Source organism: Cygnus olor, chromosome 2 (genome assembly GCF_009769625.2).
Source record: "Cygnus olor isolate bCygOlo1 chromosome 2, bCygOlo1.pri.v2, whole genome shotgun sequence".
Classification (NCBI taxonomy): Eukaryota; Metazoa; Chordata; class Aves; order Anseriformes; family Anatidae; genus Cygnus; species Cygnus olor.
Window position 1 is genome coordinate 138,323,253 of NC_049170.1, and position 16,814 is coordinate 138,340,066.

At 35.3% G+C, this 16,814-nt stretch overlaps 1 protein-coding gene across 6 annotated transcripts in view; it reads left to right on the forward strand.

Annotated features, from left to right (window-relative positions):
* VPS13B (vacuolar protein sorting 13 homolog B) overlaps window positions 1–16,814 on the forward strand; it is a 473,584-nt gene that overhangs the window by 192,112 nt on the left and 264,658 nt on the right. For all 6 annotated transcript variants that reach the window (XM_040548605.1, XM_040548603.1, XM_040548600.1 and 3 more), the window contains exon 20: window positions 13,193–13,302. In XM_040548605.1, coding sequence (XP_040404539.1) covers window positions 13,193–13,302 — 110 coding nt within the window. The remainder of the gene's footprint in view (window positions 1–13,192; window positions 13,303–16,814) is intronic.

Below are 16,814 nucleotides of genomic sequence, written 5' to 3' on the forward strand. Positions count from 1 at the left end.
CTGTATTAATTTTGAGATTTCACACGTCTGTAACCTGATACATTCCTGGTTCTCATGAGTGAGAAGATAATGATCAGAAGTCTTGACACCGTTCAAGAACGCATGTAAAAGAAAATGAGTTTATAGGGTGTTTCAGGTTTTTGGATGCATCATATCTAGCTCTTCTGAAGGTTTTGAATCATTTATCTTAATGATTGACCTTAACTGTACTTTAGAAGTTTACAAACATACCAGTATTGTGAGGAAAATCTTAATTCTTCATCAACTAAATGATGTAGTAATTTTGAAACAACTAGTAAAAAGTCATCTTCCTGTCCACTGCAGGTAGAAATGAATGACACAAACTTTCACATTTATTATGTGAAAATGCTAACAATTACTTTTTCTGCTTGCTGCATTGAAAAATCACACCTTTAAATTTCAGGCAGAAGAATAAAGCAACTTTTATAGTAAACTAGTTTAGCAATCTGAATATCTTTAAGGATATTTTGTAGGCTATCTGTCATTGATTTTATATTTTTATATTTATTTTATTTTATATTTATATGTTTATATTTTTCTTTCTTTGTCTGTTAGTGATCATGGTAACATTCATAATATTAGTGAGAAAAGTCATTTCAGTAATTCCAAATTTCTGTTGAATTTATCTGGAAACATTTATCTCAGTAATTTTGAAGATTATCTCACTTTTTAAAATACTGCCGGCAATTTTGAGTATTTTTAATGAAGGCAGAATGATCAACAGTTTCCTCCAGTATTACTCAAGTTGGAGCTTTGTGTTAGACCATTTCTTTACTGGCATTTTTAACGTTGATTGCTTCACCTCTGTAAAAGAACTGGGCTTTCCCCTGCCCATCTCATGTTCTTCTTTAATCTGATCTGTAACATACATAGAGACCATCACCATGGTCTACGGAATCTGTGTTACTGTTCATTTCTAGTATCATAAATGCTGGTGTAGGAAGCTACCAAGTAATTAAGAGGATGCACCATATCAGTTATTCTTTGTAACCAGTATATATGAAGCTGTTTCTGAAGGGGATAAGATTGCTGCCAGTCAAGGTGCAACTTTCCATTTCTTAGAGCTGACTGAATCTGTGATTAATACAGTAATTGTTTATTTATAGGTTTTGTGTTTATTTACAAGAACAATATACAAAGGAAAGCTATTTTTTCTGTTGAGTTCACTAGTATCCCAATTGAAAGTTAGAGAAATAACAGACAAAACTGCAGGCAAGGAATGCAGATTGCACTATATGCATTCAATATGACGATATGTAAATTTAATCAGAATATCAGGCCATTTCACAATACACAGCAACAATTTTTCCTTGGTGTTTATGGCGTAGAAATTTTCCAGCTAGAAGTATGCTGTATATCTTGAAGAATTATTCCAGTATATAATGTAGCTAATTTTAATTCTTCTTTCTCGAATCTCTTGAAACTATAGCACCTTGCCAATACTTTCGGAAGCTGGTTCATCTCGTGTAGGTGTGAACAGAGTCATTTCCCCATTTGAGAGTCCATGCCTCTTTGTGTCTTGGTACAACAAGTGGAAATGAGAGGACTGCTAACTTTGCTTCTCTGTTCTCATCTGTCTTTTCTTAAACATACATTGCATACATTGAGGAAGGCTTTTTGTTTTGTATGACAGATGTAAGTCTGTCAATAATGGCATTGGAAAGCTCAAAATCAAATTATCTTTAGTGGGCTTGTCGAATTTCATTCAAATTTGGAGTTAAATTTAAGTTAATTTGATGTTATCATTAAGTTTACCTCTAAAATGTAATTTTCCTAGTGTGAGTAAACTGAACACAAATTCAATTGAAAGTTTTTGTTTTTGTTTTATTATCTGTGTACTGTCATTCACAAATACAAGTGCCTTTTGAAATTATTTCCTATGCAAACATCATCTGCAAAAAGGAACAGGATTGACTGCCCATTAGAAAACTTGTTCATTTTATGTTTTTAGTATCTGAAGGTATAAAACTTGTATTTCTTTCTCATTCAGTTACCAAGCACTAAAAAAATCATGTTTTTCCAAGTTGTTTTTCATTAAAAAGGAAATATTTGTTTTCAACTTAACCCCTAATGTATCAAGTTTCCGTTGGAATGCACATTTAGAAAAATATGGTAGAACTGCCCGTGTCATTTTACGTATCTTGTAGTGTCACAACTGTGATAGTGTAAAGTACTGAGGCTATTTTTATTCTGGCTCATTGTTTGGCAGCACATTTATATGCTATTTATTGCAGTCCTGAATCACTGTTGTGGAGCATGAAAGCTTCTTGAATAATATAAAGGAATATGTGAATTAAGTGGGATATTCTATTTAGTTTCCATTCTTCCTCTGCTTACATTTCTGCTATAGAAAAGCATAACCTTACATGTAATTTCTACTGTAAAGCTTGTTTGCCTTCCTAAGGTTATTTTCTTATTCATCAACCTTTGAGCATGTGTGCATTCAGTTGAGCACCTACAATTTTTAAAGAAAAGTGAAAAAAAAAATCGCAGCTGTATATTATTCAAATTACTTCTAAGAAGGAGTACGTGAATCATCTATTGCTAAAAAGGTTTCAATTTTATAAGTTCAAGTGCAAAACCAGTTAGTTGGTATCCATAGTCACAGTGCTACAAATGTTCAACTGCTGAAAAAGGAATGAAAATAGCTCCCTTGATGCCCTGTTGCCATAGGGGAAGAATCACGTTGCAATTCACAGAGGAATACTGCTGTAAGAAATTGTAAAGGATAGTGAGGTGTTTATAAATACAGAAGCTGAAATGTATTAAGAAACTTCTTCGCAGTTTTCATGGCATTTTCTGGTTTCATTTTAAAACCGATATTATGAAAGTAACGAAGTGAAGAATGTATTGAAAAACACATAGAAGGAAGTATATTGAGGCATTGTTCATTTTAACTGTATCATTAGTTCACAATCTTCCTATAGTGTTTTATAAAAGAAATGGTATGGTAGCACTCTTCCAATCTAGCAATAAAGAAAGCAGTCCTGATATCAGTGTGCTTATATATATTGTGTCGCATGGTTAACTGACCTACAGCTCATAGAAATCAGGGTTTGCAAACTCTGAAGTTAGCAGAGCTTCACTCTGATGCTTTTCATAATAGACAAGTTGAGAGAGCTTATTAGGCATTCTGTTCGCTTAGTTAGGGATTATGTGTTTGGATCATGACTGATACTATCTTCTACATTAAGAGAGGTGGTGACATATCGTCCTCTCTTCCCTGCTGAGGCAAATGTGAAATCAAGTATTCCAGCAACAATCTTCAGTTTCCCATGATCTCAGAGACTTGGAGCAGACCTTGGCTGTTTTCTACTTTTCTAAGCCGAATGAGATATTGATAAATCTAACTTCATCTTCCTGGCTCATTTTCTGGGCTGAACATCATAGAGTCATAGAATCATCTCATTTGGAAAAGACCTTTAAGATCACGAAGACTAACAACTGTCAGCCTGACCTACTGAGTCCCACCACTAAACAATGTCTCAGTGTAAGTGATAGTAATGTCTCGTTACCCTGTACACATCTCTTTGTTGTGCTTAGAGGACATCTGAGCTTTAAAGAGGAAGTTAAATGTGGGCTTCTTTTCTGCTGTCATATCTCTGCCTTTATAGGTGATCTGTGAGCTTAGGAGTGGTTCTAGATTTAAGATAGCTTTAGGACTTCTGCTGCCAGTTTCTCCAATATTTTCTTGCTTCTATACAAGCTATTGACCTGGAAGTTTGATTAGCCTTGCACTAATCCATCTCACAACAGATAAGATAGCTTTTCAGCCTTGTCTAAGCCTTATTGAAAACATCCTTATTCACAGCAGGAAGGATCACAAAAGAGATTGTTTATCCAAGCCAACCACAGTCCTCAACCGGAGCATTTAGACTGCCTTTTAGACCTCAAAGATGAGCCGTTTGTTGGTCAGGATGTTGTAACTTCAGTTTCAGTCCACTAACTGGCTGGTGCAGAGATGTTCAGTTCTGTAAGGAACAAGTTCATAGAGTAAAATCACCTGTTTAAGGCCTTCCCTTTCCAGGAAAGGAAAGGAAAGGAAGGCTTTCCAGGAAGGCTTTCCTGACAGCCATCATTTCCTCAAGGAGGGTTAAGATTTTCCACGCATGGATGGAATTTTTGAATGAAGCTCCAGAGTAGGCAACTCCCAAAGTTTTACTCAGCAGTCACCCTGTCTGAGTAGTATTTCCTTCACTCACTTATGAGGTCTTTGTCCATTGACATATGTTTTCTTAGTGGCTTACCTCTCTGTGGCCCTTTGTCCCTTCAGCTGAGGCTCAAACCGTGCAGCAGTTTCTGTGTAGAAGTTGGAGGCTGTTTTTGTTGTTGTGTTGTGGTTTTTTTTTTGTTGTTGTTGTTTTTTTTAAATCAAACTTTAGCAGGGTTGTTAAAGCAACTGTGTCTACAGTGATTAGCCCTCCCTTATTACATATCTGGAGACTTCAGTGTCTTCATCAAATAATATACGTGCAGATAATATGTAAAGTACAGCTACTGGTTTTACTTATACATTTGTATACGTGCTTTCCAAGAACAATGAAATCATAAAAATCTGCAAATATTATTGCATTTGGAAAAGAGCTTCTGCAGTTGTAGTTTGCCTAAGGCTCTGAGGTCCGCATCCAGGTGGCTTGGACCTAGAGTAGTTCAAAACCCATTTGCTTTGTAGTAAATAGGCAATCATTTAAAAATGAAGAAAAGAAAATTACTTAAACAGTAACTGAAGTTCAAGACGTATGTATGCATTTTTATTTCTGTGCTCTCTGCTCGGGGGTTTGGAGGATGTATAATGCTTTTGGCACGGAGCATAGTGTGAATTAGCAAGCATAAATACTGAATGAATGGTATTGTGAAACAGAAGTTTCCAGGTTTGAATGCTTAAAACTGACCTAGTGACCTCTTAACTGACCAGAGCTGCATGCAGTGTTCTTAATATCTGTGTACACAATGGATTTATACAGTGGTATAGATGATATTCTCTGTTTCATTGCCTGTTCATTCCCTATAGCTGAACATTGAGCTAAAACTTTTCTAGACCTATTTTGATAATGTAAATCTTGTTTTTTTTTGAGTCAAAGCAGTCAGCTCAGTCATCACTTTACATGTAAAGTTATGTTGCAGTGATAACAGTAGGAAAAGCGTATTATCTGTATTGAATCAGGCCAGATGCTTCAGCAGTTCGTCCAGCCCAGTTGATGGTTGCTCTGGATAGCTTAGTAGATTGCATTAGTAGTAGCACCGCATTCACCTCCTGAAACATCTTGACATCTCATCATCCTGAAACATCATCGTGTATGACTGCTTTCTTCCATAGTGAAAACTACCATGTTTTCTTATCGCTGTTTCACTTCTAAATAATTTATCCAATCTTATATTATTTATCCATTTAACTTCCACTCATATCCCTTATAAATGGCATAGTTTCTTTAAAAGCCTTTGGTGAAACACCTGGTAGAATATCTGTAGGAAATTTAAGTAGACTAGAGAACTAAATCTACTTTGTCCTTATGCTTGACAATTCCCTAGGATAGCTCTGGGTCTCTGTGGTGTAGTGTTGCTTTACACAAGATGTGTTGAACACTGTACTGAATCACTATGCCTAAAATAAGCTTGATCCATAGTATATCTTATTTTGCAATTACATTTGTTCTTATCTTTTGTTGCTATATAGGACATAATACAAAAGCAGTGCAAGACACTTGAGATCAAATGAAAAAAGGGATTTTCTGCCCTATTCATCTCATTTCTAGTCTCAGTCCACTAAATATAGGAATTACCAAAATTCCTATATTTTTAACAGAAAAACATCAATACACACATTTTATTTATTTATTTATTGTGAGATAATGTCTTTTTTCAGTGGTTCATCAGAAATCCATTCTCTGGAATTGCTGAATTTTACAAGTAAGACTGAAAGTTCTTGTAAGCTGAAAAGTAGCAACAGCCTTTCAAATGGGATTGAGGAGATCTGCCTCATGGTATCTTTGGGACTTTTTATTTTAATGGAATGTTTGGTGTCCTCTTGATCCCTAAGATGGTGAACAACTGCCAGCTGTACTTTATTCCAAACAGGAAATGAAACAGAACAACATTGACATGAAAATACGTATTTAAGTTCTTTTGTCACAGAGATAAACAAGCTAAAATTCTCAGCCCATTTTGAAAACCTGGTCAGGTATGGTGAAGTTAGTGGAGCTTCTGGCATTAGAAATCTAAGTAACTTTGTTATACGTGTAATTGTGGTGGCATCAGATGCAGAGCTATTGAGTCTGAGAGCTAGCTCTCTTATTTGTGAAAGTATCGTGATGCCAGCAGTGCAGGTCTTATCAATAAAGTTTTATAATAAATTCTCTAAGGACTTAGGGCCAGATTTATGATTTGAATTTTAACATCAAGAGATGGCTTTCTAGTGGGACCTTGAGAGGAAAAAAAAAAAAAAAAGACAAAGAGAAGTGACTTTGGTAGGTCTCTTTGTAAACCGAGGTGGTTAGCTGTAAGCACTACTGGGTGTTTGAAGACCTACTTCTGTAGCATTGGTTGAAATCATCAGTTTGGACCACCCTGTGTTTTCTGAGTGGAAACGTAACTGTCTAGGCAACTTGAGCCATCGTATTTCTCCCCCTTTTTTATTCATTCACTGATGATGTTTTTGAAGTCATTGTAATATATCCTTGCTGTAGAGTCCTTGTATGTATAGTCCTTTTTGTCAGTTGAATGTAGAGCTCCTCATTCTCCTTATATTTACAGGACAGTCAGTGTGATAGTTAAATATGTTAGCAGGACCTAAAGATGGACATGACAAAATTATACTTGAATGAGCTTTCTTATATTAAAGAATAGAAATTAATGGAGATGGGCTATGCATCTCAGCATAGGAATATTGCTGTTACATTTTCATGGAGACAATTCAGTAATCACCCAAATAAAGCTGACATCTCTGTATACTATAGCTGCCTACACATTTCCCGTTTTTCGTGATTGTTATTGCCTATTAAGCTGTGTCCCTGAACCCACATCACCATATTCTCTAAAGGAAATTAAAGTTTTGGTCGAGTGAATTTTGGAAAACAAAGCAGCCTTTCATTATTTTTTTCTTTCAGAAGCATATAGTAACCATGTTAAATATACATCTTACAGCAGTTTTCTGAAAACTTGCATCTCAGCACGCCATAACATTTTTCCTCAGTAAGAAAGGCAGAACGCTAAATGGACTCATTTCCATTCTTAACATCAAAGGACAGAGATTGTATGGAATATCTGAGGATTGTTCTCCATACCTTGACTTGATATACCTTGCTTTAGGCTGATTTACAGAAATATGTCTCCTTGTACTTCAGAAAAATGAAGTCTGACATACAGAGCTTTGTATTAACCAATGCATTGAGCGTTTTTGTATTTTGCCTCATTATGTTTTGTCTTTGGTTGTAATTCCTTAATTCAGCATTTGTGACTATTTGGGTATTTATATAAATAGAGAGAGAGAGGATGTTTTGTTTCTTTAAGCCTTACAATGGCTTATCAGAACACTTAGTTGAAATTAGGCATTTGTGATTTAGACTTATTTTAAACACAGGTTGAAACCCTACATTTATTTTTTTGCTACTAGTTACAGTAGATACCTAGGTATGGCACATAACTTCAACATCTGAATTCTATACCCAGGTCCTGCTGTCCTGCTGTGTGGTTTAATAACTTCACCTCTATGGCTCACTTTCTCTATTTTTGAAGTAAAAATAATGATGCTGACCTCTTGTGTCAGCGCTTAGAGCTTTTCAACTATAAACCTCAGTTGGAGAGTTACAAGGTAGTTGTAGAAGTACATACTCATTAAATGTTTCCTAAGATCAAAAGCTATTATTTCAAAAATATATAGTATTTAAATATTGTGGTGTGTATATGTTTGAGCAAAGTATAACTGTTCTGTGAAGGAACTGTGTTTGATATTGTAGAACAAAATGCTTATTGCATGGGAAAGTTTTAGTAGTTCTCTTTTAATGAAATATTCTAATATTGGTCCAGGCAACTAAGTTAATTGATCTTAGGGTTATTTTAAGCACTTGGCCAATGTGAAACTCTGTAAAAGTACTAGACTAGTGTAGACTAGGAGATTTTTTCTCTGAGATAAAATTGGGGTAATATTTATGTAAAAGGCCATTTGTAATCATTCGGCTCAACCTTGAATTGAGACACATGCAGACATACATTTCAGTGGTTAGACAAAATTTGTCAAGTTACTGTAGCTAGTAAAATGTAAAACAATTTTTCAAAATAACAAACTTTGTCTATTTTCCTTGCCTTAGTCAGCAATTCAAGTTGAAATGTGGGTCTCCGTCTCTTACGTAATATTAGATTAGATTTTGCAAGACAATCGCATTGGCTTGTTATAGATATTACAACACTGAGAAAGAGTTTGCATGTTATATTTTTATGCTGTGTAACTGCAATCTGTAGCTCCTACTTCAGCTCTCATTCTTCAGCTTGGGATGTAACTGAAAATGGCTGTGGTGCCATGGGATAGCTAATTGGTAAAGCCTGTTTGGAATGTGGATAAGTGAGCCATTTTGGCAGTGAGCAGAGTAGTAAAGAGCACTCTTTTTCCCTTAGTTGACTCCCAGGCTAAAATTAAACAGAGTTAGATATTTCCACATTTAGTGATTTACTGTGCATCTGTTCTGAGTCAACTAGCAGAGAGAACTAATTACCTATATACTTATTATAAAAAGAACTTTTCATTTCTGTGTAATACATAGGTCTGCATTTTTACAATATGCCTTAGTGGAAATGCCCTTGAAAACAATAAGAGAAGTAAAAAAGATTATTTCTTCTGTTATCCTTTAAAATATTTGGGTACTAAACTCACAGTACTACCTTGACCTATATCAGCACCTGCTTATCATCCACATGTCCTAAGACGTAGGAGTCATAAGCTCAATGCTGAAATAATTCATGGTGCCGTTTATATAGCAAGATGGTGTAATGTTTTCTTTAGTTACTTAGTTACTAAAAATAAACAAAACTTGTCAGAATTAGTTTTTCTTGTAGATCATTCCCTTTGTTCATATTTGTGATCCCTCCTCAATACAAACTGTGCATTAACTTAAACTTTAGTTTCCTGTAAAGGTTTTTCAGTTCATTTTATAGGAGACTATCTGAAATGTTTTACTGGATGTTTTTACTGTAAATAGCAATATAGATGTGTTTAGGTACTGCATACACACAGCAGAATTTAGAAATAGCACTGCCAGGATGATCTCTTACTGTTGCAGAGATAAAATACGTTTTTCTGCACATAAATAGCAAGGCTGCTTCTAAATGTCAAGGGAGTTACAGTGTATGTTACTGCTGCTGCGTTAGATGTTGAGTTTCAACAACTAAATTTCTGACTGACCTATTATCGTCTACTTTTCATAGTAAATCTTTTTCACCACAATGGTGAGAATGACTCAGTAATGCAGTTTATTCTTTCATGAGGTTCTTATTCTTCCAAACAGCTGTTTGCTCCAGGCATTGCCACCTCCTTTCTCATTCCCAAAACACTATTTCACCTCCTCATTCCTTTCACTGTCCTGCTGCTGTCATTCCTTTCTTCTGGCTCTGATTTTTGAAGCCCTTTTCTGTTCCTCACTCACCACTGAGCATCACTCTGCTCCTTGACTATGCCCTGTTTCACCAATCCTCCTTTTACCTCTGGCCTCCTTTCTCTGCAGCCTCATTCCCCAAGTGTCCTCTTCTGCCTCACCTGCCTCACAAGAAGCGAGGCACACTTCTTACATGCTTGAATTTCTCCTTGTGAAGGGGAGGGCTAGAGACCCCATGCTAAGGGCCCCTCTCCTCCCAGGCAGCCTTTACTGGCTACTCATGGCAGGAGGAGGTGGCGGCAGAGCAGGCCCAGACGCAGGAGGCCCTGGGTTATTATCCCCTGCGGGCCCCCAGGCCCTCAGGAAAGCGAGTGCCGTAGCCACAGCTGTCGTCCTCCAAGGAAACTCATGGAGAAGCTCGTCTGCAGGGCGAGAGCGCAGCTGCGCTCAGCCGCCTCCTGCTCGTCCGCCTGCCGCCTCCCTGGGTTCATTCCTTCAGGGCCAGCCTTAAGTTGGGCAGGAAAGAAATTATTTGCCTAGCTGCACCTGGCACATGACACCAATGCGATGTTGAGGAAATTCTCAAACATGCAAAGATTGCATGGTGTTGGGTTCGATCTTGTTTTTAAGCCGTTTTCTAGAGAGATGTAATAGATAACTCTGGCAAGAGCTGGGATCTGAAAACGAAACCTAGTATGGTATGGATCTAAGGTCTGCTTTTTTTTTTTTCTGAGATATAAATTTAATTAGGAGGAGAAAAGGGGGAGGGGAGAAAAGAAAGTTCACCACAATCTTAATGAAATCCAGGAAACTCTAGTGTTGCATCTTGATAGAGAGAAAATAACAATTAATTTATTCTTTTTTCTTAACCATGTAAGGAGCCTGCTGCCAACTTACAGCTTGGTTCTCCCACAGAGATTTCCGTGAAAAATGGGGGGGGGACTTCTTGTTTCTTGGAATGAGAACTCGAGTTTAAGCTTGGGGGGGAATAAATCTGAGAATATTTTCTTTGATTATTTAGTGTCTTATTTTGAAGAGAGCTGTTACACAGAAAACAGCGTTATATAGGTGATTATGTTGCTGTGTGAATAGAGCAGCTGAGCAGCAAACATGGCAGTAAATTTCGGTAATTCAGAGTGACAGAAGTGGCTTGGTAGGAGGCCAGAATTACCTTGCAGTCAAATTGAAAGTCAAATAGTGCAATTGCTTATCTAACTACTTGTATGTTAGGTTTTTTTCTTCTCCCCAGATGCAAGCTATCAATGACAAAAGACAACTGGAAAAATAAACTATGTTGCTCTCCGTTCTACCTTACATTAAAGTTTTATGGGGTTGTGATAGTGACTTCATGGAAGTTAAAAGACATTTCAGTTCAAAGCATGGCTTAAGTGTTTTGAACATCTTAGTTTTAGCTCATTTTTTGCAGTAAACAAGAAACTAAATTGAGTAACTAGCAGCATGTGCTACAGTAACACTATTTTTTTTTTCAAGAGTCTGTTGTAAATATGGGATTTTTGTTGATTTTGCCTGTAGGCTGACTTTATTCCTCACTCTTTGGGAGGTCTCTGACTCCCACTTGTCATATCACATACATTAAACCTTTCATTAAGTATTGCTGACAACAGGCAGTATCTCTTAAAGATGCAGGATTCTCTCATTTTGGCATCTAAGTATCTTATAAAAGCTAATGATTGTAGCATATACTTTTATCAATCTGTTACCTTCTGCTTCCATTTTCTAGTTTCCTCCAGATCCTGCTGCAAGACACATTCACTGCTGTTCTTACTTGCACATTACCCTTTTATTTTATGCTCAACATCAGCTTTGCCTTAAATTGCAGATTTATTTCTAAGGTTTATTGCTGACATTTAAAACCATCAGATCACAAAGACTATTCTAAGTATAGGAGTTCCTCACAGTGTGTGTTCCAACTCCAAGCCTGTGCTAGGCTGGTGATTTATCTTTGTGTATTTCTTGACTGCCATTTTCCCATTGTACTTGTCAGTCTTTGCTTGCGTAGCCCCAGTTTGATTGGACTTCTGCCATTTGGAATTCAGCAGGTTTTAAGATTTTGTTCTATACAATAAGTATAGAACTTGATTACTTTCTTTTTTGTTTGTTTGTTTTTGTGATATATTATGTTTTGAGCAATATGGTTTCTCATTTTTTGGAAAGTATGTTGAATTGTGTGATAAACTTTTTGGATTTAAATTTATTATTAAATTCAGATTGCTGCTTAATTGTATACTATAGAGTAAATAGATATTGTTTTGGAACTAACTTACGATTCTTTGATTTATAAACCTACTGTCATTCTATAGAACTTGGTACTAGACCTTCCAGTAGCTAGGAATTCTTTTTTGAATGTGTTTCATTATTTATTGGAATATTTAATTTCATTTATTTATTCATTATCAAGTTGCACAACTTGCATGAAAAGACAGCTACTTAAGAATGCTTGCTGTACTTTTTCAATATAATCACTATCTTTGTGTTATATTAATCTATTTGCTTCTGAATCTTGTAGCTCAGTCAGTTTCTGCTGCAATAAACAAACTTCAGTGAATAGCAGTACTTTATCTGTACTATTTACAGAAAAATCTCACTAAATTAATGCACGGTTAGATTTTTAATGCAATTAGAAATGAAATAGTTCCTCTTAAATTGGGCTTTAGGGTGCCTGGATTGTAGTATGTTAAGATTTCTAGTTACTGAGAACAGTTTTTCTCCTGTTTTATGCTTCAGTGCTTCCCATGTAGGTGTTTCTTCACAAGCATATGTAAAGTCTGAGTTTACTTTTAAGAAATGAAGTTACAGTAGCCCTATTTTATAATCCTACAACTTCAAAAATCAGTTTTAAAGAAAACAAAACATATTGTAAAACTTAGGGTGAAGTTCTAAAAGTACACAATACTAACACTAACAACAGTAGCAGAGTTGAAAATTTTGCCTTATTTTACCCAGCAAGTCTGCTAACGAGTGTTTATGACCGCATTTACACAGAAAATGTTTGTCTTGAGCAGAGCACTAACCTAGACTAAAACTGTCTTTATTAAAAGAGATAGGAAAAAAAAAAAAAAAAAAAAGAATCCAGTGCCCTAAACCAGGCTTTTCTTTGGGGTGGGGAGTCATGCAGTTGTGTATTATATTCTTTTCTTTGTGTCAAGGGTCATTTGACTCATTTCTTGCATAACTCTATTGTTGGCCGAGAATCTGAGTAAAGGTGTTACGTGTATTCAGTTATGTGCTTGATTTTTGTGAAAACAATTTTTCTTGGCAAAAAATAGTAACAAGAAAGATCAAAATGCAGTTCTCCGCATTTTGTGTGTGTGTGTGTCTCTAGGAATAGCAGTGCTGGCAAGTTTCTCATTTTCAGAAAGTTATTGAAATTTATGTGGTAATTAATACTCTTAGTAGAAATCTGATGTAAGTAAATATATCTGAAGTACAATCCAAACAAAAGTCTGCATCAAAGAAGATGTATGTGCAAGAAAAAAAATGAATATATATGGAGATTCTTTATATGACAGTTATTATTTTCTGTGAATATATATATTCTGAAAATATATTCTCTTTTCTGTGCTGTGTAGGTGCAGTACTTTTGTCCAGTGTACAAGGATTAGCGATTAATGTTGATCCAGTGCTTTATACTTGGCTTATCTACCAGCCTCAGAAACGACCCAGTAGACACATACAGCAGGTATGTATTCTTGGAGTTAAAGGAGTGGAGAGAGAGAAAACTTTCTCTTACATGTGTACCAGTAGTGCATTTTTGTTCCACATGTTTTTCTGTTGCCCTGTTCGTTTTAGTTTGCTGCACATAGTGTTGATCTGATTTTGATTTATTTAAAATGTCAAACCTTGCGTATTAAAATTTTTGTTTCTCAATGTTTTCATTTACAGTGTTTAAGTAAAAGAAAAGAGAGTGTGTTTTCTGATAGTCCTTGCTGAGGATCAGTCAGGTTTTAGTCATTTTGGATGGTCTATCAAATAATTACATAATTTTGTTAAAGAAAAATCACTACTCTTATTAAAACCGATTTTAATAGGAGATGAACCATGCAGGTCATAACTTGATACAATTGAATGCTGTAATGGATTCTGTTTATAATGTCAAAACACATATTTGTATGCAAAGTGCTTGGAAGAGATACAGGAAGTTAAGGTCTGTGTGGCACAGTGCTTGCTTTGAAGTATTCTTGATCATAACTTTCATCCTGCAGATTCCTGACCTGGAAAGAATCTGGAAAGTTTTTGCCTGGTTTTAAACTTATTTTTCACTGTTTTTTGGCAGACCAATAGAGTATTCTAAACCTTAAATTTGTCATAATTGATCAAATGAGTGGTCTGTGTAGCCTGATGTGCTCTCTCAGTTATAAGTTGTCAACTATTAAGTGGCCAGCACAAGAATCTTTCACTACTGATGTCATTGCCAATACACAGAACAGTGTGCACATTAACCAAGCTTCATAGTTGGCCCTTGAAATGTGAGGATTAACATGATCTGCAGACATTTCTGTTTCTTGTGTGGAAATGATCTTGTTACGTAGTAATTGTCAAACATTCAAGTGCAATTAAGCTCATTCTGCACCAACACCACCTGAAAAACTTCAATGTGTGAATTGCTGTTATCATTTTAATACCTTTACAATTTTTTAAATGGTGTTGAATTTTTCTTCATTCCTGCATCATAATTGGACTAGATATTTCCAGATATACCTCTTTTTAAAAAAATCAGACCATTTATGTATTTTTGCAATACTGTTATGTATCTTTCCAAAATTTAATTGAGCCTGTTCAAATGTTCATATGAAAGACAGATGTTCAAATAAAAGACTTTCTTTAACATTAATATATGTAATCAGCAGTTAAACAGTGTTTTCTCTTTCAATTGCCCTTTTATACTGGGAGATAGGAACAGTTTAGCGACTACATTAGAAAACTTCTTTATCCATGGTTTTGATCAACAGTGATTAATTAATTAAACTGGTTAGTTTGTACTTATTTATTTATTTATTTATTTTTGTGATTTGTGACCTTAGCTTATACAGCCTCTTAAAAGTTGTTCTATTCAATATCTAAGTAAAATTAGTTTCATGCTTCTAGTGTTACCAGCTTGAGTTGCTTGGTCATTTGAAATGGTTTTAAATGTGAATTTAGAAATCTGTCAACATGGCAGTAGTTTCACCATTAATATAACTGCAATAGTAGGCTGCACATATAAGTTAAAAAGAGTGTCTGTGGCAGCCATGAAGAAACTTTATTTGAAAAGATACTATACCTTTATTAAAATATTAACAGAATACTTTTTTTCTTCTTCATATAAGACTGTAATTATTCTAGGTGAGGGATTGTAGTCAAACTTATAGCCTTGTATATTGTTGTATATTGGAAAAAGTTCAGTTACCATAGTCTGGTGTAACAAAAATGCTCTGTGTAACCATCATGATTTTTGAACGTTTAATGAAATAATTCTAAAACATGATGCTTTCAAACACGTGTTATCATCAAAATGTTATTGATTGATAAAACTGTTTTCTTCCTCTAACTGTCAGTCTTACACAATTGCAACAGGAAAAAAGAAAAATAATTTTAGAAGTTCTGTGTGTGATTGAAAGATTTTAAATGTTAAGATATTTTAAAATTTAATGTCTATTATATACATTTTTTCCTCCCATTTTGCATAAGTCAAAACTGTGGGTTTTTTCTGAACACATAGAAAGTCTTTGGTCAGGTTTAGTGCCATGTATGCATCCTATCATGTCATAACATTTTAAGTGTGATAAGGTAAATCAAGTTAAAAATTTGGGACCACAACTACTGCCCACAGTAAGATACTAACTTATCACACACAGGGTGCAGCTGGGTTTATCTGTGTTCCCAGAGACAAGTATGCCTTTTAGTACCTGAACTTCTTCAGATTTGTTTGCCTTTTAACTATTACTTTGAGACTCTTAGGTTTATAATGCCAATTTGTCAGGGTGCTTGCTTACTGAAATACTCACTATTTGCAGTGTAACTGTGTTGGTGTAGTTTTCTCTGAAAGCATGAAAACAGAAATATCAGAACCTTTTTAACTTAGTTAAGCTGAAATGAGGTAGGACAGAAGCATGACATCAAAAGATTTTCACAAAGCACATAAATTTTCAATGATTTTTCCATGAAACTGTGCTGTGTCTCCTTTAAGATTAATGTGATACAGCCATGAAGAAATGTAATTGCCTTTGGCCTTATTGAGATTTTATTCAGCTGGTGCAGAGCAATGGAAAAACGGTGTTGGGAAGTGTGGGGCAAACTCAGCCCAATGAGGACTACCCCTTTTCATTTATTTTTGTTAGCTTCTTGTTGAACCTACCTCTGCACCTTGCTTACCCACTGTCAAACCAGTGTGACATCTGAAACCATTATGTTACTCAGTTTTAAATGGTTGTTACTTTACATTTTGTCCTGTCCTCTACTGAGTCTATTTCGTACAGATAGGTTATGAACTCTTTAGCCTTGTCTATGTAATATCTACTACAATAAGCCAGATGTCCTGATATGTTCTTAGATAGTGTCTGAAAAATGTGATTAATTATAAATGAAAATTTTTTAAGTCTGAATAAGAGTAAAAAACAGAAGGACAGAGAAGCTATTTAAATAAAAAGTTAAGTTTGGCACAACAAGCAGTGAATATAAACAGGTTCTTAATATGTTTTGGCTAGAAGTGAGACATTTTTAAATCATTAGTTAAGAGTACAGTAAGGTTTTCTGCTTCTAGTCTTGTCAGAAGGAAATTTTCTATCTTGTTCCAATACAGAATTTTCTGTCTTTAGGAGCAATACATATAACAGCTGTTTGCAGAAGACTGAATTTAGTGTTTAACTAAAGAAAATGTTAGAATTCGGAAGTTCGTTTAATGATGCACAACAATTCCACATAAGTTATCTCTGTATGTTGTGCAAGTTGCATAGATCACTCTTGTTCACATTTATTTAAAACTTGGAAAAAAAAAGAAGAAAACGTGGAAATACAACTGGTCCTTTTTTAGGCTTCTGCATAATTTTTGAAATACAATGGAATATTTGGAGCCAGATGCTTTCAATGAATGGCATTTTAGTGTATTACCTTTTATTATAAAGTGACTATGCATGCCAAAATGTGGATGCTGTTACACATTTGAATAATAATCTGTGTGGTTGCTGTTGTGACTATATGGTCAGTGCTCTAGGG